Source organism: Hippopotamus amphibius, chromosome 12, assembly GCF_030028045.1.
Source record: "Hippopotamus amphibius kiboko isolate mHipAmp2 chromosome 12, mHipAmp2.hap2, whole genome shotgun sequence".
NCBI classification, from domain to species: Eukaryota; Metazoa; Chordata; class Mammalia; order Artiodactyla; family Hippopotamidae; genus Hippopotamus; species Hippopotamus amphibius.
In genome coordinates this window covers 73,156,153-73,178,776 of record NC_080197.1, presented here as the reverse complement: position 1 = coordinate 73,178,776, position 22,624 = coordinate 73,156,153, and the positions used below count along the sequence as shown (strand labels likewise).

At 36.1% G+C, this 22,624-nt stretch overlaps 1 protein-coding gene across 1 annotated transcript in view; it reads right to left on the bottom strand.

Annotated features, from left to right (window-relative positions):
- Positions 1-687: 687 nt before the first annotated feature.
- Positions 688-22,624, bottom strand: part of LOC130834041 (ovostatin homolog 2-like) — a 41,643-nt gene continuing 19,706 nt past the window's right edge. The window contains 19 exon segments of the mRNA XM_057704140.1: positions 688-740; positions 1,438-1,540; positions 2,110-2,178; positions 2,545-2,635; positions 4,823-4,947; positions 5,544-5,753; positions 6,974-7,185; positions 7,930-8,095; positions 8,935-9,009; positions 11,136-11,292; positions 11,919-12,000; positions 12,769-12,945; positions 13,480-13,563; positions 14,558-14,609; positions 15,643-15,761; positions 17,699-17,828; positions 18,187-18,415; positions 18,849-18,941; positions 22,259-22,395. Of these exon segments, the coding sequence (XP_057560123.1) occupies positions 688-740; positions 1,438-1,540; positions 2,110-2,178; positions 2,545-2,635; positions 4,823-4,947; positions 5,544-5,753; positions 6,974-7,185; positions 7,930-8,095; positions 8,935-9,009; positions 11,136-11,292; positions 11,919-12,000; positions 12,769-12,945; positions 13,480-13,563; positions 14,558-14,609; positions 15,643-15,761; positions 17,699-17,828; positions 18,187-18,415; positions 18,849-18,941; positions 22,259-22,395 (2,364 nt within the window).

Sequence of the window (22,624 nt, the reverse complement as noted above, 5' to 3'; positions counted from 1 at the left end):
TGATTAGAGTTGTTAGCAAACAAAGCCCTGAGTTTTCTAGGATGAAAATTATGAGTGATGCACTGAAAAAAAAAAAAAAAAGAGAAAATCATAGACTCAGATGGCAAATCACAGCATTTAGTGGAATAATAAAGAAACAAAATCTGATAAGATGTCATAGCAAGCAGATTGCAGACTATTCAGGATGTGAGGTGGTTCATGACTTTCTTCAAGGTTTGATACAGAAGACTGTTTGTTCAAAGTAAAGAGTTTTCTACCTGGGATTTAAAAACATTGTTCAAACAATAAATAAATGTGTGTATGTATAGGTAGATAAATATATACAAATGTGCAAATACATATGCATTAACATATATATGATGTATATAAAATATGTACATACATATTTAATAACATCAATTTATAAAACAAAATGAGAGGTTTTTTTAAAAAAATGAAACATAAAAAGCACATACATAGCTTAAAATTCTTTAAAGCTATTTTAAAGACATTAATAACAATCTGAATGGTTATCCTATCAGAGTACATATCTAACGCACATAATTATACAGACATTGTGAAGTACCAGAGACTTCTCTTTGCTTCATTTATTGTTTTATCTTCTTAGGTTTTCATTTTCTTACCAGGTGCATTTTTAACAGTACGATGCATGTAATTTCCTTACCTTTTGGTGTGCTCTGTTTTGTCTCACTGGGAAGCAGAAGCATTGTCGATGTTGTAAAAAGCAAGGGCATATTCATCTGTAAAATAGAAGTTCACCCTCATTAAATTTCCAACTTTCTGTAAACAGATTATGTCAGACAATATATATACACAAGATCTAACCTTTCTAATAATTTTGCAAGAGAGTCAATCACTTCTATTTTTCTAAATCCAGGAATATCCTATTAAAGTTTAAGGCACTTGACGAAGTACATTCAATTAGTAGATAACAGAGCCTGAATTCAAAGACTTCTTGACAAACTTTGCCTGACATTCAACAAGAAGTTAATAGCACAAATCTTCCAGGGAAAATTTTTAATCATCTTTACAACATCTTAGTAACTGTTTTGAAACCTAATCAAGATTTTCTTATAACATTTCAGAATATTGCTCACTCTTCTTAAACTAAAGTCCATAGTGGTAGCATGAAATGGTAGGTCTTAGCCATTAACTACAAAAACAACAGCAACAAGACCTGGAAGCTTAGATGGTTTGTATTTCAAAGTAAAGGTGAGTTACTTTGCTTTATATCAAAAGGATTCTAGGTGTTGAAAAACTCTAGTAAATAGAAAATATCCCAGTCAGAAGTTATATCATGGAGTAAAAAAAATCAATATATAAAGTAAAACCAGATATTGAAGACTAAGGATGATTTTGGAAAATTAAGTAGCTCAGGGAATCCTAGATACACATGTCACATTCAGTAGTTTTAGGGCATGGTTGCTGCCTGCCTACCTTTTTCATAATAATCATAGACCATGACGGGGGCTGGCTGAATGTTGAGCACATGGTTGATTTGTTCAACAGAGAAGGTGAAATTCTTTGTTGTACTTGAAACCTATAAAGATACAAATTATAAATACATCAGAGCAAGTCTACAAAAAAGAAAATCACATAACAAATTATTTCCAGAAGTTTATGATCTACCCAATTAAATAAATCCAGGGTATCAAAAACTTATATAATGACAAAATAATGAGTTAAGTAATATTAAATTGTATAAATGTTAAGTTTCACTGATTATATTGAGGTGCAAGAAATTTAGTTGACAGCATTAGAAAAATGTAGACATTTATGTGAATGTTAATGATGTATACATAGAAAGGATGACTCTAAAACTCATGCCAGGCTCCGCTGGAGTTCAAGTCAAACAATAAAAGAATTATACATCTTTGACCAGACTATGTTGAATACCGTGAGGAATAAAAAACAGGCAAATGATGTTTCTAAACTGGAGAATCATTTAGTCAGGTAGCCAAGGCATATATAAAATACTATGAGTTAACAGGGAGAAGATGTTTAGTGGGATGAAAGAACACTGATCATCTTTAATGTCCCATGTATTTTTGACAAGCACTATCATGTATATCCATAAGAAATAGAAGTATCCAGTTATTGTCAACTTACATTTTCTAGGTAGAAAAGAACATGGTTATTCTTGACTTCACTCTTCATTACTCGGCCATTGCTTTCAAGCTTTAAAGAAATTGGCAGGGAGAGAGAGATGTGAAAGAGTACCATTCCAGAACTGAATGTTTCGTGCTTTTTCTTTAACCAGTTGTCAGGGATATATTTTATGAAATGTTTGCTTGTGCCATGATGTTTTCATAATCACAAGTAGGAACTAAATTTAAAAAATAGGTTATGAACTATGGGAAATAGTGACTACTAATTGCTACAAATTAAGAACCCATCCCTCCACTGTTCTGGCAAAAATATAAATGTGAGCTGTGAAAAAGTTTGTTTAAGTGAAGAATCCCATGGCTTGGTTTTGCTAACCAATGACTTCATCAACACACTACTGCTTTTTCTGGGCTGAAAGATTGGGCTTCTCTTATTTACCTCCTCAATGGATGATATGACAGGAGTAAAGCCTGATAGCATTTTTACATCAACAAGGGCCATGTTGGAGTTACTGTGAATTCCAGTATATCTGAAATTTAAAAACAAAACAGTAGCTTAGACATCATTTTGAAAGAGTGACAATCTTACGGCAAGGGTGTGAGTACATAGATACCAACTGGCTATCAGCCTGGAGGAGAGACAAAAGCTGGAGAGGAAACATCTGAAGACAGTCATTCTCACATATCAGGAAACAGGCACAAATAGAGTGATTGTGGATGAGTGATTCAAAGCAATGTAAGTTGGAGTAAAGGATGAATAAGCTGGACCTAGAATCTCCCCCAATTCTGTTTTTTTTTTATACATCTTTATTGACATATAATTGCTTTACAATGTTGTGTTAGTTTCTGCTGTACAACAAAATGAATCAGCTATATGTATACATATATCCCCATATCCCCTCCCTCTTGAGCCTCCCTCTCACCCTCCCTATCCCATCCCTCTAGGTCATAATAAAGCACTGAGCTGATCTCCCTGTGCTATGCAGTAGCTTCCCATTAGCTAACTAATTTACATTTGGTAATACGAGGGTAAGTCAAAATTTATCCGCACTCCTGTTGTATTAAACTTCTATAAATTCTACAGCCAGAGTGCGGATAATTTTTGACTCACCTGTGTGTGTGTGTGTGTGTGTGTGTGTGTGTGTGTGCGTGCGTGTGTGTGTGAATCAATCCTACTCTCTCACTATGTCCCCACTTCCACTTTCCCCACTGTGTCCTCAAGTCCATTCTCTACGTCTGTGTCTTTATTCCTGCCCTGCCACTAGGTTCAACAGTACCATTTTTCTAGATTCCAAATATATGCATTAGCATGCAGTAGTTGTTTTTCTCTTTCTGACTTACTTCACTCTGTATGACAGACTCTAGGTCCATCCACCTCACTACAGATAACTCAATTTCGTTCCTTTTTTATCGAACCCTGCCTTTAAGCTTACCTGAGCCTCAAAGTCAGAACTTATAGACAAAACTTTTAAACATACATTACATATACAAGTACTTATGTTAGCATTAGATTTGTACGACACTTAAAAGAGACCTTTGTTTAGAAAACAGGATGTTGGCAGAATCATCAACAGACATGTCCCCAAGAGATTATCTGGGTTATATCCCTGACTTTGGGACATGAAGTTAAGAGCAGTGTATTACGTTCTCATCTTAGCAGTGGTGTTCAACAGATTTTCATTTGGAAACTCTAAGAAAAATCCCCCAAACTAATTTTACTCAGTCTGTCTCCACACATTAAACAAGATTAAAACTTTTTGGCACCTATAAATTATATTTTAATTCAAGAGAATTATTTTGTTTTCCTACTCTGAAAAAAAATCTAAAATTTTGCTCTGTGTACAGCTGTAATTAAATAAGCGTTTGTAGGTTTTCTTTTATTGGCTCACCTGTGTTTGTCTTTAGAAAGAAAAATTGTACTTCCATTGTCTAAAACTGACAGTACTTCCACACAAAAAAGTGGAAGCATTACTGGAGTATTAGTATGGCAGAAGCTTTCAGACTGCATACAGTACAAATCGCATTTGCATAATTCCAGCTTTGATTTAGCTGAAGATGTGCTAAATTGTGACGCGTGCACAGAGGGCAATACAGTGACTATGCCGCAGAAATACCACCATCAACATGTGGACCCACGAACACTAACATTATTAATATTTAAAAAAATAAAAAAAATTTATACAATTTTTAAAGATTACTTTCCATTTATAGTTATTACAAAGTGTTGGCTATATTCCTCATGTTATACAATATACCTTTGAACCTATCTTACACCCTCTATAGCTTGTACCTCTCACTCCCCTACCCCTATGTGACCCCTCCCCATTCTCCCCACTGGTAACCACTAGTTTGTACTCTATATCTGTGAGTCTGCTTCTTTTCTGTTATATTCACTAGTCTGCTGTATTTTTTAGATTCCACATATAAGTGATACCATACAGAATTTGTCATTCTCTGTCTGACTTATTTCACTTAGCATAATGCCCTCCAAGTCCATCCATGGACGACTTCTTTATCCATGCATCTGTTGGTGGACACTTAGGTTGCTTCCATGTCTTGGCTACTGTAAATAATGCTGTTATGAACATTGGGGTGCATGTGTCTTTTCAAATTAGTGTTTTTGATATTTTGTTATTTTGCTACTGTTTAAAATAATTCTTTTCTCATGTACCACTTTCCCTCTAACCTGAGAGTTGATATCAAAATGGGACACTTACTTGAGGGTTACTGTCAGGTCAAAATTACTGTGGAATATAGCTGAAGAGTTTTTCTTTACCATTTCCAAAGAAAGGGAAAATCCAGATTCCTTCTTAGGTAGTAGCACATTATACCTCAGGGTAGCCTAGACAGGACAACAAATTTTAAGAAAATCCACCCATTTATCCTATAGTAAAAATTGAAGCACTTATTGTTTTTCTTATTTCTGTTATTATTATTATTGTTATTTTGGCCTCTCCGCCCAGCATGTGGGATCTTAGTTCCTCGAGCAGGAATCAAACCTGTGCCCCTTGCCCTGGAAGCTTGGAGTCTTAACCACTGGATCGCCAGGGAACTCCCTCTTATTTCCATTATTAATGCACTTTATTTTATATCTTCACTATCAGGAAATAAGGCTAATCATTTGGTTTTGTAATCATTTGGTTTTCAGAAGACACAGGAATCCTTAATAATGTAATTTAATAAAAATATCAGAATAGTTTCTAATAGTGACATTCCTCAAAAAAACTTCTCAGTTATCCAGTTATTCTTAAGAGTAAGTAGTTCTTTATAAAATAACTTTAGTTTTCAGATATTGAGTGAAAAATATCAATGGGACAAAGAGTAACATGGAAATATGCAAAATGGTAAAATATCGCTTTGTACATAACTGAACAGATAATCTGGCTATTTTTTTTTACTGGAAAACATCCATCTCTCTCACAGGTAGAGTTCTATTACCTGGATAAATGTACAACCTTGTCCTTCCACATCTACTGTGTATTGTCCATGTGCTTTTGTTAGTTCTGAACGTTGGACCAGTAAGCGGTTGTTACTGTTCACTAGGAAAATCTCATTGGATTCTTCACTGCTTAAGGTGACAGTGTTTTGATCATCAGAGAAGGTTAAATTCATGTAGCGGGTTATGGCAAGAAGGCAGACAGGAGTGTCCTGCACAGAACAGTACAAGCATCAATCCAAGTTCTGTTATGATGCAATATTAGTCATTATTTGTCCATGAACTTAATTTTTTTTTCTTTAGATCTTTATTGGAATATAATTGCTTTACAATGTTGTGCCAGTTTCCACTATACAACAAAGTGAATCAGCTATATTTATACATATATCCCCATATGCCCTCCCTCTTGAGCCTCCCTCCTACCGTCCCCATCCCATCCCTCTAGGTCATCACCAAGCATCGAGGTGATCTCCCTGTGCTATCCAGCAGCTTGCCACTAGCCATCCATTTTACATTTGGTAGTGTATATATGTCAATGTTTTTCTCTCACTGAACTTTAAATCAACCCATAGAAATATTCCTATGACAGGTTAATAGAGCACCAAGAAGTAGTATTTTAAACAATAGGAAAAATATATTTGCTTGTGCTAGTTGTTGCCATTTTCTTCAACAAATCTTAGTTAGATTTTAGTTTGCTAAAGAATTTTATAATATCTGTTGTTGAAAATAGTGCCAAATCTTTTCTAGAAATTAAGATGTTATGTAATACAGCTGCTATAGATAATGCTTATGCCCAACTATCTTCAAAGATGGGACGTTGGAATCCAGACAGGATGCTGAGAGATTCACTAACATGTGGTTTTACTCAGAAACTATGACTGAAAAAAGGAAAGTAAGGAGGGAAGTGAAGATTTTCCTCGTGGGAATAAAACTGCCTTTGTTAACTGGCATTAAAATGTTTTGCCTAATAAGGGAGGACAGAAATCATTGTTTTTGATACTTTGGTTATCATTCATTTGCTTTTCCCAATGTGTCCACCACAGAAATAGAAATATTTTTTCTTGGCTGACATGTAGTTTGACCATAGTATCACCAGATATCTAACATCATCAAGGCTCTGGTGCTTATAACAATGGTCTTTTCTAGACTTACATTCTATTTTTACTGTGTAAATGGAGATATAAATCAGGCATACATTCCCTGAAAAGGGGTCTTATTTTATTCATTTGTATATAGAAAATTCCTAGTAGAGTTCCTGGTACACAGGAACTGCCCAATAAATAATTGTTGACTAAATAAAATGATTTATAATAGCAAATATTCTTCATCTCAGAAGGTATTTTGTACGATTACTTTTCCTATCTAGATTATTACAGAGTAGCATCTTTTGCATTGAACGTATTGTTGTTAATATCAGATCCACACCAATCACCTGGGGAGAAGAGAAGCCTCCGTGAGAATTCATTTGCTGGGCAAGCCGCTGCACAATCTTACTAGCATAGGTCAGGTCAGGATTTTTCCGGGAAATGACAGCCAGCAGCACGTAGCAAGTCTTCTCCATCTCAGCAGAAGGTGCCCGAGGCATAATGAATGGGGATACGTCTGTCTCAGGTTTCTTCTCTCTTTCCCAATATATCATGTTGTCTGAGAAAAAAGAAGAATTTTCACGCAGTCCCTATAAAGAGAACTGATTACACATAAGAACAATGCAAATTCCATCCTTGACCTCTGTTATGGGCTAACTGTGCCCCTCAAAATTCATATATTCAAACCCTACTCCCCAGAACCTCAGAATGTGACTGTATTTGGAGACAGGGCCTTTAAAAGGGTAAGTTAAAAGGAGGCCATTTAGATGGGCCCTAATGTGTCTTTATCAGAAAAGGAAATTTAGACAAGTGAAAGGGGCACCAGAGATGCACGTACACAGAAAAAAAAAACATGTGTATAGGACCGAGAAGATGGCCATCTACAAACCAAAGAGAGTGGCCTTAGAAGATACCATACCTCCTGACACCTTGATCTTGGAATTCTAGCCTCCAGAACAAATTTCTGTTGTTTAAGCCACCCAGTCCTTGGTATTTCATTATGGCAGCCCTAGCAAACTAACGCAACTTCAAATAGCAACTTCCTAAGTTCAAAAGTGGATGCGATTAAGTTTCACAAGCAGTTTTTATTATCTGGGGTCACTCTGCTTGATTTTCTTTGCTACGCTCATTTGAGAAGAAACTAGCAGGAAAGAAAAAGAGGAGACAAATAAAGCGCCACTCAGAAATTCCATAAGAGAAATAGAAACATACTAGTAAAGAGACGGTTCCTATGTGATTGCTAAGTTTCGTGAGTTTATTCTCAAGGTCATCTCCAATAGCAAAAGTGAATAATAATGCTTACTTCTCTTTGTAGCAGATTGATCCAGGGTCTGCAGTAAGGATTCCACTTGCTCCTCTTTTCCAGCTAATCCCAAAGCATAAGCCAGAACTGCATGGTTATAGCCATTTGTGACACCATTTTTCAAGGCTTCCTCTAAGCAAAAGAGCCCATTTCGTAGAGCGGGAAACTAGTCATGAAAAATAATGCATTTTAAAATAATACTTGAATACTTTGTAAGCTTGAATATTTAAACTAATCATTCTTTATAATGTATATAATATACCCCCGAAGTGTATATTTTACATACAAACCTGTTCATTTATGTACGTGTGAACTGTATAAATGTCATTAGAATTAATTTTTAGTGAATTATTCGTATTTGAGAAAATTTAAGCAGTGGGAAAATGGCGGTCTATCTGATCAGTCGTGTTTTAGTTAATAATATAAAAGTTTTCTATGTGGCAAAGCATACACATTTATTTTTAGGCCAAAGATATTTTACTCTAATGCTTAAAATAGAAGCTTATATTTCTAAAGATGATTTTTGAGATACACCAATGACCCTGAAAATTCCTAGTATCTTATTTCAAGAAAAGATCTTGCAATTGGATAATTTGACCTTTGGATCGGGAGGCAGCTAAGGTGAATCACACTTAATGAAAATGTTCGCATACTGAATTGTTTAGACAAACAGGATATTAGGTTATGCTTATCCTTGGAACAAGGGTTCTTAAGCTGAAATTAATGGCTGAACTTTAGGAGATATATAGATACCCAACATGGTGTGAAAAACTTGTATATGTGTGCATATTTCTATCTTCCCTAGGGAAAAACTCACTAGTGCTCATCAAAGTTTTCTATGAATCAGAAAAACTTCGAGTAGCATCAATTTAAAGAGTGGTAATGGATTAAATGTTCTCTTGATGTTTCACCTAGTCCAGGAATTTTAAGTCACTCCACATCCATAGTCTATTTAATTAATGTGCATTCAGCTGACTGAAACTAAAAGAAGATGGGAATTCATACAGCAAGACTGAGACCGGCTTCAAGGAATGCGGCAACGATATAGGCAGTGAGTAGAACGTCCTCTTCATCTCCGACCTAAACGCAAAGGAACAATGAGTTGTATAGGACAGCAGGGCACACAAGAACAGCCATTCTTTTGAAATGAAACCAGATTTGAAAGAAACATTGGAACAAATACTATTCCTCTTTATTATTTTAAAAAAATTTTATTGGAGTATAGTTGATTTATAATGTTATTTTCTGCTATACAGAAAAGTGAATCAGTTATACATATACATAGATTCACTCTTTTTTAAAATTCTTTTCCCATATAGGTCATTAAAGAGTACTGAGGAGAGTTCCTGTGTTATAAAAAGACCATTATTCTTAAAAATACCTAAAAATGAGTAATTTTTAAGTTAAATGGTTAATAACTATACTATCTGAGCAAGACTCCATCAAGATCCAAAGTAATAAGGAAATGAAACATACAATCAATGTCAAGTATACTTGACATATAGCCTGGTGTAGCCTGGTGTTAAACATGTATTCCAAGCAATTCATATGGCTCCATTTTACTCTATTTAATTTGGAAAAGCAAGCAAAGAATTTCTGATGGGGTGGAGAAGCTTCCTGGACATTCCCAGAAAAGTGTCCTAGGAGGTAATAATAGTCTTTTCAAAGATTCTTAGAGTGTAAAATTAGAAAAACACTTCAATACATTATGTGGTTTGCGAACTGGACTATGGGTAAAAATCCCCTGAGAAACTTAAACATGAAATAAACCAGTGTCTACACAAGAGATACTAATTGAAAAAGTCAGGAATAAGATATAGTGAACTGAATTTTAATGGGTTCCCTGTGACACTGATGCAAATAGCATTCAGATGGTATGTGGGAGTCACTGATCTAGTATGAACCTCTCATTTTATCTTTTTAAGCAAAAAGGTGGTCTCTTCTTCAGAAAAGGAACATTTTTGAGGAGTGCAGTTTTCATGGTGCAAACAAGTGCAGATGGTGGACAAGAAAATAAGATGCAGGGACCCAAAGCACACTTGAATGATAGCACGCTGTATCACCATTCCTCTGCAGTGCAAGTCTGTATTTTTCCCTGCTTCTTACTCCCAATTCAAACACACACACACAAACACACACACACACACGCACACACACAATTATGGAAAAAGGATTGGGCAGGATCAGACAAACTGAAGCAGTGATCAGGAATGAATCCAATAAGAAGAAAGATGTGGAGAAGATGCTTTAGAAAAGAACATGAAATAGTCTCATCTCTCTACAAAAGAATAAGAGCTCTTCTCCACCAGTTTCCTCCCATTGTGAAGAATAGGTTTGGAGTAACTTAAAGACATTTTTCCATATTGTGTAATAGTAAAGCCATTTGAAAACAATTTGCATCAAAATTAAATACTATACAGAGTTGCAATTCATCCATATTTTGAAGTGCATTAGCTTTACTTTCCAAAATCCGAGGAGTGGTGAATGTGAAGAGTGGTACAAAGGAAAAACTCAGGATATTTCAGGGGCTGTATTTTAGGGCATGCTAAATATCATGATGGGGGAATACAAAGGTTAGGGGAATAAGACACAGAAAATGGGATGGAGGTGCACAGCCGTCTGCATAGAAATGGAATCAGAAGGAAGGGAGAATACCAAGTGATTTACCTAAATATGGAAAGGAAAAGGGAAGGAATAGGTCAATCAAGGACATACTCCATTTCATTTGCATTTTGACCTGGAGCAAGTGAGGTCTTCATGCTTTGACTTGAGGAGGTATTGGATGAATGCTTCATTGAAATGATATTAATTATGAGATACTCTCCCTGAACTGGCTTGCCATCCGTAAATAGAAATGAATAATACATTGTTTGGCTCCAAATTTATGAATGTTTCCTTTCTAGGTCCTTTTTCTCTTCCCTCTCTCCTATTTCCAGTTTATCTACTGAAGGAGATTGGTTCTATGAAAGATCAAAAACAGTAAGGCAAACAATAAACTCAAGAGGTGTTCAAACTAGGCTGAGGTTAACACGCCCACAGCAATAATGATGCTGTTGACCAACACACTGCCAGCCTATGACAACAGCAGACTCAGAAGGGGTAATATTCATAAGAAAAGTAATCACATTCCCAATTAGGTAGACCAGAGCTAGGGAAGGCAGGCAATGCAAAGGAGCAAGGAAAGCCTTCCTGCGTTAATCACTCACCTCCCAGGCGTTGTTGAAAAGCTTGCCATCACTTTTAAAGCAGCCATCTATTTTCTGTTTGCTTGAAAGCCAGATCAGTGTCTTCTTTTGAACTAGTTCATCAATGAAAACATATTTCTTCATTCCCTCTAATGTCTTAAAAGTAAGGGCACTGAGCCTGTAATGCCAATTGCCAGGTAGACAAAAGTTAGATAAGAAAGAAATGATGTCAGCTACCCATCAGGTCCATCATCATTGATCTCTTTGGGTAGCAGATGGATCTAATCTGGTTGAGAGCGACTCTAATGAGTCTTGATTGGTAGTGGCTCTTTCCCTGGGGTCAGTGTATGTTATGATCAGCAATATGTGAAAGTAAAAGCATCTAATTTCTAGCATGTTTACACACAAATTTCTATATAGTCCATCAGATTATCCATATGTGAAGAAAGAATGGAATGGGTATAATTAGATGCTTTGGAGCCTTTTAGTTTTACTCTCCTGAATCTACACGAGACTTTCAGAGACGTAGACTAAGATGCACCATTTTACACAAGCCGTGGAAATATTGGCGGGGCTGTTGTTAAATGACCAGACTCCTAAGAAAATTGCCACGAGACTCTAGGTATATGGTTGCATTGAAATTGGAATAATGAAATATGTTAGTTTTATGTGATTCACCTCTAGAAATTCACTTTGAAACCCATCTTGCTTTCAAATCCCCAGCAAACTCAACTCCACTCAACCCCTTACAAGTCCTCCTCAGATCATTCCTGTATTATTTAAAATAAAATTTTTATCTCTCACCATATGCTTCCTTCCTGATTCTTCCACCAAAACACTCTATAGGAACCATCAGAGTTTTTGAAAGACAATTGCTTCTGATAACCTAAAATGCAACATGGTAGGAAATTATTTTTTACTCTAAGAAAGAAGAAAAAGAATGGTGTAGTACCAGCCCTGTGTTTTGGTGTCAGACAGACATAAATTACTAAGATGACCATTTCAATTTTAATTTCTGAATTTCTGGTTCTCTATCCATAGGGAGAGAAAAATAACTTCTACCTTATAAGGTTTTAATGAGATACTACATGTGACTATGTCTAGCTCAATAATTGTTTAGTATTACTAATTGTTTTATATTTTTTCCTTAGGTTATTTTACTCCAGTATTATCTTTCTGAAAAAAATAAATTATACTCCTGAACGTTTCCTTGATATCACATTTACAAAGTTTATACACCCTTTTTCTAAATACAAATCTAATCACTTTGTTGCAATAGAACACAATTGAGCAAACAAAGAAGTTGATAAATGAACCATGTATAGCTACTATGAGTAACAACAACAAAAACAACAAACAAGGTAGCTCGGCAAAATATAAGGCATTAAACAAAAGCCTCAGCTCATAATTTGAAATATTACGGGTCTGACTTGTGAAGCTAGATGATCACACAGATATTGAATGCCAAAAAAACAAAAAACAAAAAATCCCAGAATAAACAAAAACACCCCAAAATATAGCTAGGACTCAGTACTTCAATTCAAATATACTTTTCCCCCCATAAAACCTGTCATAATAATAGCTTTAGGACATCTTGATGCTGGTAACAATTTATTTCATCTATTATAGGCAGAAATTACTTCAATCTTCTCACCATTAGATAAGAAAAATAAAGCTTTAGATTTAACTTCCTCTGTCAATTGTTTAGTAGATTTCAGATAGTCAAGGATATAGGTATCAGATGCTAGTAGGGCAATGTTCTGCTCTCCACCTCCATGGGGCATTTGGAGAAGATTCTCCAGATTCTGCATTGCAAGTCCTAGAATATCCCCTAAAAGTACGAAAAGCAGAAAGTTACTATTACTTAAACTTGGCATCTCAGCATTAATGACAATATATAAAAGAGACATAGTGGAAGTAGAAAACACTTTAAAATGGGTCTAGAGGGTGGAAACAAGGAAAGTTTTTATGAAGTAATTCTAAAGAGGAAAGAGGCATGAAGGGTGAAGTTAAAGAGGTTTCTGGTATGAAAAACATTTCTGAAAATCTCCTATTACCAGAGAGAGGAGGAATTTAAGAAAGTGTGTTTGTGAACGGTCTGTAACAGAACCCTTTGTTTTCTAAATACCAATTACCATTCAACAGAACAAGTGTCTCCTAGGGACATAGATTTTAAAATGATGCTGTAAGCCTTTCAGATCCTATATGGAAACAAGCATAGGGGATCATCCTCAACAATAATTCCCTCCAATTGATAGCATAAGAAAATCTCTCCATCCTTTTATTTTAAGAAATTTTTTTTTTAAAGACCACCTCAGTCAAGATTTTCAAATCATTGTGAAACAAAAAAATTTAACCAACTTACCCACAACAGTGAAAAAAGCTCTGGCTGATCCTTCTACTACATTGTTTGGCAAATCCAAAACTACCTGTCTGGAGGCTGTGGTGCCTGGAAAGAAAATATCAATAAAATAAATGTCATGGCTTCCTTTTATAAACAACAGCAGCAGATTTGTGGGACAAACATATTAGGAGATATATTCCATTATTAATTTTTATTTTACAGGTTGTTTGTTAGAAGAGATGAACTTGAGGCTTTGATCTAGTTTAGAATAACAATACATTCAGAAAATAGTATATAAATCTGTGTGTTAGAGAATGGCCTCTATTCTCCATTGATTTAGTGCCTGAACTATTTATGTATAAAAAAATGTAAAAAGCTACTGATGATGACATACGAAGCATTACACACAAAAGGTAAAGCTTGGAGACTTCTACTAAGCATTAAAATCTGATCATCAGGGAATTCCCTGGCGATCCAGTGGTTAGGACTTGGTGCTTTCACTGCTGGGGCCTGTGCTTAATTCCTGCTCTGGGAACTAAGATCCTACAAGCTGTGCATCACGGCCAAAAAAAAAAAAATATATATATATATATGTATATATATAAAATAAAATAAAGTCAGATCATCATCAATCAGATAAATCAATACTCCTGATGGCCCTAAAACTGGCTATTGAAGGGCAGTGATTGATCTACGGTTGTTTCATCCCAAGAGTACAAAAGCAAAGGTTACATTACGTGCTGTTTACATTATATGCTCTTTGGGCATAATCTTTACTTCCCACTGTCCAAAACTGTGCCACATTCATATGACAAGATGAGCCAAAAATACACAAGAGGGGAGAGATAGGCTGAGGCAGATCAGTGTCATAGATGAACCAAAAAAAAAAAAAAAAAAATCTCATAAATATCTTTCTTGTTCACTAAAATTATACAATGAAGATAGGGCCTGAATTGAAATAATCCTCAATTAGATATTCAGGATGAAATCACTGAGGTTCTCAATATGACAAGGGGACTAAAGTTGAAGGAGAGGAAATAAACTGACCTGTGGCTAAATTTTCTTTAGGAATGATCTAACAATTTAAAAATCCTCTTACCTTGTGTACAGATAAGGAAACTTTGAGTCACCTCATTTTCAATACCTTCAGGCTATCAAAGAGCAAACAAAAAGAAGCACAAAGTAAGGAGTCTGGGTCATCTTTCTGCGAAGGAAAAGCAACCCAGCATCCCCTCACATAGGCATGGTTGGTGCATGGTTTTCCCTGGAGAAGATCCATTCATTGTCCCCGTCTGTTTATATCTGCAAGTCACTGTATGTTACCAACACCCACTTTGGTTCTGTGTTCCCATATTTCTTTGCAGGACAGAGATAACTTCATTATCTTAGCTGGGCATTCTCAACTTTGTTCCTGTCCAGCTTCTCCAGTAGACAAACAAAAGCATTTTGCAGAGTAAAAACATGCCGAGAGGGGAGGTGAGAAGGGTCCACTGACAAGCGTTGATTCTTTTTGAGGCTGAGGAGAACTACACAAGTGTGTAGGACAAGCAGATTTGTCTCTTAGTTTTGAGAGTCAGTTAAAGAGAGGGAAGAGGATCAGGTGTACAGGAAGCATCATGAATCATAAGCAAACAAACAAAAATCATCAAGCCTGGGACTTCCTAGGTGGCACAATGATTAAGAATCCACCTGCCAATGCAGGGGACATGGGTTAGGGCTCTGCTCCAGGAAGATCCCACATGCCTTGGAGCAACTAACCCTGTGCGCCACAACTATTGAGCCTGTATGCCACAACTACTGAAGCCCGAGCGCCTAAAGCCTGTGCTCCACAACAAGAGAAGCCACCACACTGAGGAGCCCATGCACCACAATGAAGAGTAGCCCCCCAACTCCCGCTCACAGCAACTAGAGAAAGCCCGTGTGCAGCATCAAAGATCCAACATAGTCAATAAAAAAAAATCATCAAGCCTGTTTCAAGTGTTAAGTTTTCCTATCCTGGGTCAGATATTAATTAAAGAAACAATGCATTTATTGATGTTTTAATTCATTTAAAATGGCATGTCTTGTGTCAGTAGTTACTGTGGTCAATTAAGTCTCTTCAAGGAGAATGTCCTTTAATATGTAACCTATTGGGTACTCTCTATTTTGTATCTGGAAGGGCTTGATAGTTTTGCATGTACATACCTCTACCAACAAACTTCTGATTACAGTATCTTTCCAATTTAGATTCTGCTTCTCAGGTGCTTCACTGGGGCAAGTACTACTTTGTTTGGACTCAGCAACTACAGTGATATTCACTTTACCTGAAAAATATTTCCAAATATAAGTTACATCGACCATTGGCCCCTTCTGTAAAGGGAAATGATTAGGGTCTGTAAATCAATTCTTGAATCAGATGAACTGAATCCTATCATCATATTTATGCTTGGACCAAAATAATTCACTTTTTCTCCTGCCTGGAGATAACATGGTATATTCTGTTTTACCGGTTTCAAGATTCCTTACATTAAATAAGTGATTCATTTACCTAACTAGAACTTAAAAAATTTTAAGAAAAAAATATTCCGCAAAGCCAGCTGAGCCAATTCCTTGATATCGTTTGTTTTAAAAGCTGCATATGACAATATAGGGTTATTACATCAGAAAATTAGACCTCCTAATTTTTTCCAAGATCAAACAAACAAAAATAGTAAAAAAAAAAAAAAAAAAAAGACAGTGGACAGGGCACTGTATTTAAATCAACTGTTAGCAAGGAATCCATTGTTTTTAACTCCCTGTGATACCATAGGTCATGCAATTAAAACTGATCTCCAATTTTCTTGTAAAAATTAGAGGAATAAAAAAGATAATTCTTTTGGTTTCATATTACCTATACGCCTATATATCTATGTATCAATATAACAAATATACTGTTCTTATTTTTTGTTAGTGTGTTCTGTTTTGTTCCATTTATTTCTTTTGTAGATAGGCCTTTGATACTCCACTCTTAGAACTGCGTCCCCCACTTAATGTCATAAAATCATACAAGTTAGTACAGTATTCTATCTCGATCGCCCAGGTAAGATTTTTGAAGACTATGCGTAGTTATAGAAATTGAGAAACAAAATCTAATAGGAAAACTAGTCTTAGGCAGACCAATGTCCCAGGTGAACTAAAATGATCTTATAAATCGCTCTTTATTGCTAAAGGGATACAATGAAATAGGACATGAAATAAAGGAAATTTTAATGACATTTATTTTTTGAAATTAGTGATAATGAGGATGACGTGTCTACTACCTCTAGCATTCTCGTTTACTAGACTCTTTTTAACTTTTCCCTTCCCTCGTATTTTTTTTAAGCTCTTTATTGAAGTATAATTGCTTTACACTGTTGTGCCAGTTTCTGCTGTACAACAAAGCAAATCAGCTGTATTTATACATCTATCCCCATATCCCCTCCCTCCCGTGACGCCCTCCCCATCCCAGCCCTCTAAGTCATTACCCATCATTGAGTTGATCTCCCTGTGTTATGCAGCAGCTTCCCACTAGCTGTCTATTTTACATTTGGTGGTGTATATATGTCAATGCCACTCTCTCACTTCATCCCAGCTTCCCCTTCACCCCCAACCCCATGTCCTCAAGTCCGTTCTCTACAACTGCATCTTTATTCTTGCCCTGTCACTGGGTTCCTTGTATTTTGAACAAGATACTGTCAAATTTATTTTTCTATATTGCAGATGATGCATGCACTGAGACTGTACCCTTTTCTGTGTTTGACATCCACCCAAGTGTTCAGTGTTTTGGGTGTCTCATAATATATCTAGTAAATTTGCAAATCCTGGCAATCATTGCAATTGAGGAGCAATTTTTGTATAGGTGACGTGAGTTCCTGACGACAGGTGAAGAAGCAACTAAGTGAAGGAATTGGGCAGCATTAATGAAAATATGGCCTTCATTTGGGACATGACATATGGACTTGGGTCATGCAAATTAGCATTTGTATTGTACTTTAATCACATTATGCTTTTATACAAATGAAGGATGGGTTTGCTCCACACAAGCATTGGCAAGCTGAAATTAGATTATAAAAGTAGGATTTTTAATTGAGAGTATAAAAAACTGAGAAATTTTTCAAACTGAGAAATTAAAAATGTGAGGGAGAAAATTATTTTTGTACAGGGAATGTAAGGAAAATAAACAGAGGCAACAAAAGTAGAGTGATTTTCCATGAGAGGTTGGTATAGACACACAGCTGCTTACCCAACTTCTTAGGTATAAGAGTCCAGACATATGTCTTCTTCTCTCCAGCTTGGATAATCTCACCGTTATTGTCTTTAGGGGTGCTGATATTTGCCTCAAAATCCTGGGATGCTTCCAGCTGAACAAAAATCTAAAATAACAGTCATGGCAGTGAGGATGGCACTCTAAATACTTTGCTGTTACTATTCCTCCTCCTATCTTGAGAAAATTCTACTTTGTTTCATGTCATCGAAAATAAAAGATGCCAAATGACTCCTCTCACAAGAAGATAAACCTGGTAGAACACACACTATGAAATGACATTCTTAAAGCAGTATTTAAATCATTGCTGTGAATTAAAGCAATTGTTTTTAATTCAGGAAAATACAAACAAGTCTTATCACTTTATAGTACCATTTTGCCTTTGAGAATAGAAAGAATAAGGCAATATTCAAGGAATCTTTTGGCCCCGTTAGTTTTTTGGCTCCAGACCAAAGGGAATAACTTACCTCTACACATGTATTCAGGTAGCTGAAGACATTGACAATCAAATCAGATTGTTCATTTTGAACAACTGAAGAGGGGAAGGTCATTTCAACAAAGAAAGGTTGGGAGACTTCCAGAGTAGTCTTTGATGAAATGCCAAATCCAGCCTCACCATTCACACAGAAGCCATTGGCCTCCCATTGGGTTATGGTATCAGGGATGACAAATGAAAGATTTGCTGAACCTGAGGAGCTACAAAGAAACATTATTGGTAAAATGCATCCTTTGTCTAAACCAGGAACTTAAATTTAGTCCAGAGCAAACAAAAAAGTATTAACGGAAGGTTAAAAATGAGTGAGTGTTTAGAAAGGGCGTTAGATTAATATCTTGAGAGCTGGATTTCTATAAAATTTAATCTTAAGAAGGTCACATTTCTTTAAACACTGCATTATTATTTTTTTTTAAATTGAGGAGGCTTACATCTATCTGCGTGAAATGAACAGATAACAAACAATAGTAGAAGAAAAATAAAATAAAATATGTGGTCAGTACATCCAAATGAATGGTATTACACCTTTGAGCAATATGGTACTGCTCTATATCCTCAGAAATAAAGCTTAGGAAATAAAAACAAAAAGAAAATAGAAATAAAGACATATAGGAAAGAAAATTGTTAAAAGCTTACTCAACACTGACAAGGTCCCAAATCCATGTTTCTGGAAAGTTTGTTCTTACTGTTTCAATTGTAGGCTGTTCTACATAGTCAAAATTGTCATTTATGATTGCACCAGCTAAAATAAAAAGAGAAATGCTTTATATAAAGCGAATAAAAGTATGTGTTTCAATGACGCACTTGTAAGCTTTGTCTTTAACTACACACACGTAGTGCGATGCAACATAGGGATTGCTCCTGGGGGTTGTTGCCAGTAAATGCAAATCCCAATCTAGTCATCAGCATTTTGATGCTCACATCTCTCCCATTATTAAAACAACAGCAACAAACACACACACATCAGCCTACATTGTTCCTCCACAGCCAGATTTAGAGAAAGTCATGTCTATTTATTGAATGGAGCTCCTCATGTGACATTCTGGTGTTTGCCAGAAAGCAGTCTGGTATCTGCCAATTCCATATACTAATCACTAAAGTTTCTCATGATGTTAACACTGCTAATTTCTGAAGAATACTTTCTTTTGCTTCTTTGGCCTCTGGGCTATATTTGGCATTAAAAAAATTTTTTTTTATTGATGCATAGTTGATTTACAATGTTGTGTTAATTTCTGCTATACAGCAAAATGACTCAGTTGCACACATATATACACTTTTTCATATTTGGCATTCTTAATCACCATGTCCTTTTTCAAAACAGTCACAGTTGTTACCCTCCACATCACTACATCCTTCTAGCTTCCTTCTCAGCTCTTTTGCCATTCCTGTTTTGCAGTTCTCATTTGACGATGTGACCTCCTTATCCTTGACTTGTTCCTAAGAGCTCTGTTTTAGGTCCTCTTCTTCTTACTGTGCACTGTCTCCACATTGATACCCTTACACATGGCTTCATTACAATACTTATTTGCTGACCTCTCTTATCTGTGGCTCCCACCTGGACCGCTCCTCTGAGCTCCAGTCCCTCGGAGCATGTAACACCCTTGAGCCCATTTCTCTTTAGATGCTTTACAAGCATTTCAAATGAAACTGTTCCAAAAAGTCTATAGTCTCCTTGTGCTTTCCTCCGGTATTTCCCATCTCCATGCAAAGTATCAAATACACCTACTTACCCAAATTAGAAACTTAAGACTTGTTCTCGACCCACCCCCCTCCATCCAGCATTTCCCATCCTGCCCAACCAAAGGAAAACAGCCTGAAAACAGCTCACAAAACTATCCATGTTTCTCTGTTTCCACTGACTTTCTATGGTAGTGCAAGTACCACTATCTCCCAACTTAATTAATAGCTTTATAACATTTGATACACACAAACTGAAATAGCCCAAATCCTAATCTCTTCTTCTGCAGAGCAGAGCAGCCAGCTGTATCTTTTAAAAGTACATATTAAACTCTAAAAATATAGTTACCATATGATCCAGTGATCCCACCCCTGGGCATATATCTGGAGAAAACTATACTTTGAAAAGATATGCACCCCAATGTTCATAGCAGCACTGTTTACAATAGCCAAGACATGGAAGCAACCTAAGTGTCCATCAATAGATGAATGGATGAAGAAGATGTGGTACATATGTACAATGGAATATTACTCAGCCATGAAAAAGAAAGAAATAATGCCATTTACAGCAACCTAGATGGACCTAGAGATTATCACACTGAGTGAAGTAAGTCAGACAGATATGATATTGCTTATATGTGGCATCTAAATAAATGACACAAATGAACTTATTTACAAAGCAGAAATAGACTCACAGACATAGAAAAGAAACATGGTTACCAAAGGGAAAGGCTGGGAGGGGTAAATTAGGAGTTTGGGATTAAAATATACACAATATTACATATAAAATAGGTAACCAACAAGGACCTACTATAAAGCACAGGGGACTATACTCCATATCTTGCAATAACCTAAAGGGAAAAGTATCTAAAAGAGAATATATATATTTATGCCACTTTGCCATACACCTGAAACTAACATCATTGTAAATCAACCATACTTCAATAAAAAATAAAAAAAAAACACACATATTAGATTGTCTGCTGAAAACTTGTCAGTAGTTCATTATTGCAGTAGAATGAATTCCAAACTCTCTAAGTGCCTAATAAGATCTGCATGGCCTCTCAGTCTATCCCGCTTGCTTCAGCTATCTTTACTTTTACCCTTGAACCACACCTTTGGCATTCTGCGGTGATTTTAGTTTCTTATCTTTCACAGTAATTCCCTCTCAGCTTGGAACGCTCTTGTAACCCTTTTTGTGGCATACTATCATTCAACTGTCAGGTCTTAGTAGGCCCTTGAGAAATTTAGGTCTCTTCTTTTCATATTATTTCCATTTAATGTGCTCTTCCCAAGTTTTTGGAATTACCTATTTAATTATGCTTTCCTGCTAGACTAAAATTCCAAAAAAGCAGAGATTAAGCTACTGTCTTTTTAATATATAGAGCAGTTCCTGGCCTCAATAAATGTTTGTTGAGTGAATTAATAAATAAACAACAGAAGAGAGAAGACATTAAAATAAATGACTTTGGGTTTCAGTACATTTTATATAGATATTAAAAATTTTAGCTCTTTCTGATAAAGCTCACTAAATATGGTTAATCCAGTAGCGGAAAAGGAGATTGTTTCAATCTCTTGACTAGGACTTTAAAGTGATTTCAGCTTCTGGACTTTGCAGGGCCTCCTGAATTCTTACTGGGTCTACCCTTGTATAAAATTGTCAGGCCTTTCATTTCTCTCAAGTGGAGTTTCTGATAAATACTTCAGAATCAGCCCTGCTTCTCTTACTGGGCTGATCTCAATGTTAGGCAAGAGAGATTTAAAGGTTATTCACGTATTTTCAGCCCGCCAATACAGCTCTGATTTTGGTTCTGTTTTGATGACATTGTTTCATTTTGCTTCCCTGACTACATTTCTTATTAGAAATTGGCCTAATTATCGTATTCATAGCTGAGTTTTGTGCCTACAGCCCTTCCAACAGGAAATGGACTGGTAATTGAACAAATGTGTCTGATGCCACCTGACTGGCTATCTGAGAATCAAGATGCCGTCTGCCTTGAACTCTGTGTGTTATGATCTATACATAATAAGGTTATAAGGGCTGCATAAGGACATCTCATCCTCCTGTATCAGACTCACTTATAATGACTATCCTGTTGCATCACCACATATTCCTTGCCCCTGCACATTTGTGACGCTGCGTTCTACCAATAAAAACAAACTTCCTCTCATATTTTAAGCTAATTCTTCCTTTTAGCTAAATCCATCTCCACTTGCCCTGGTCTGCTTGATTCAACTGCAGGATGTCTACTTGTAGCCAAAAACACGACATACTTCACATGTAAAATCCCAATTTTGTATAGTCATACCAAATACACCCAATTCCTGAATCCGTTTAGCCATCTCCCCCACCCCCGATTCTAGATTACCCACATGCAATTCTCCTTGGGGCGCTATACATGGATGCATATCCTCCTAATTCCAGATGCAATGGCAGACTTCGCCCTGTTGAACATACTTCTGGTTTCCGGTGATGGAGATTGGTAAAAACTTTCAGACCCATATCCTTCAAACAAACAAACAGCAAAAGAAAAATTGTGCATTCCTGTTGTGCAAGACCTAAAAAAGGCCAACCAACCATATTGTAATAAAAAATAGATGATAAACATACAAGCCAGCAAGGCTCTGGGATTTTAGAAGTCAAGTCACCTCTCTTTAATGTGTATAAAATCTCTAATTTGGAGGAAAAATGTTAATCGATATGATTTATCTAGCATTTGTGTGCTGGGATTTTG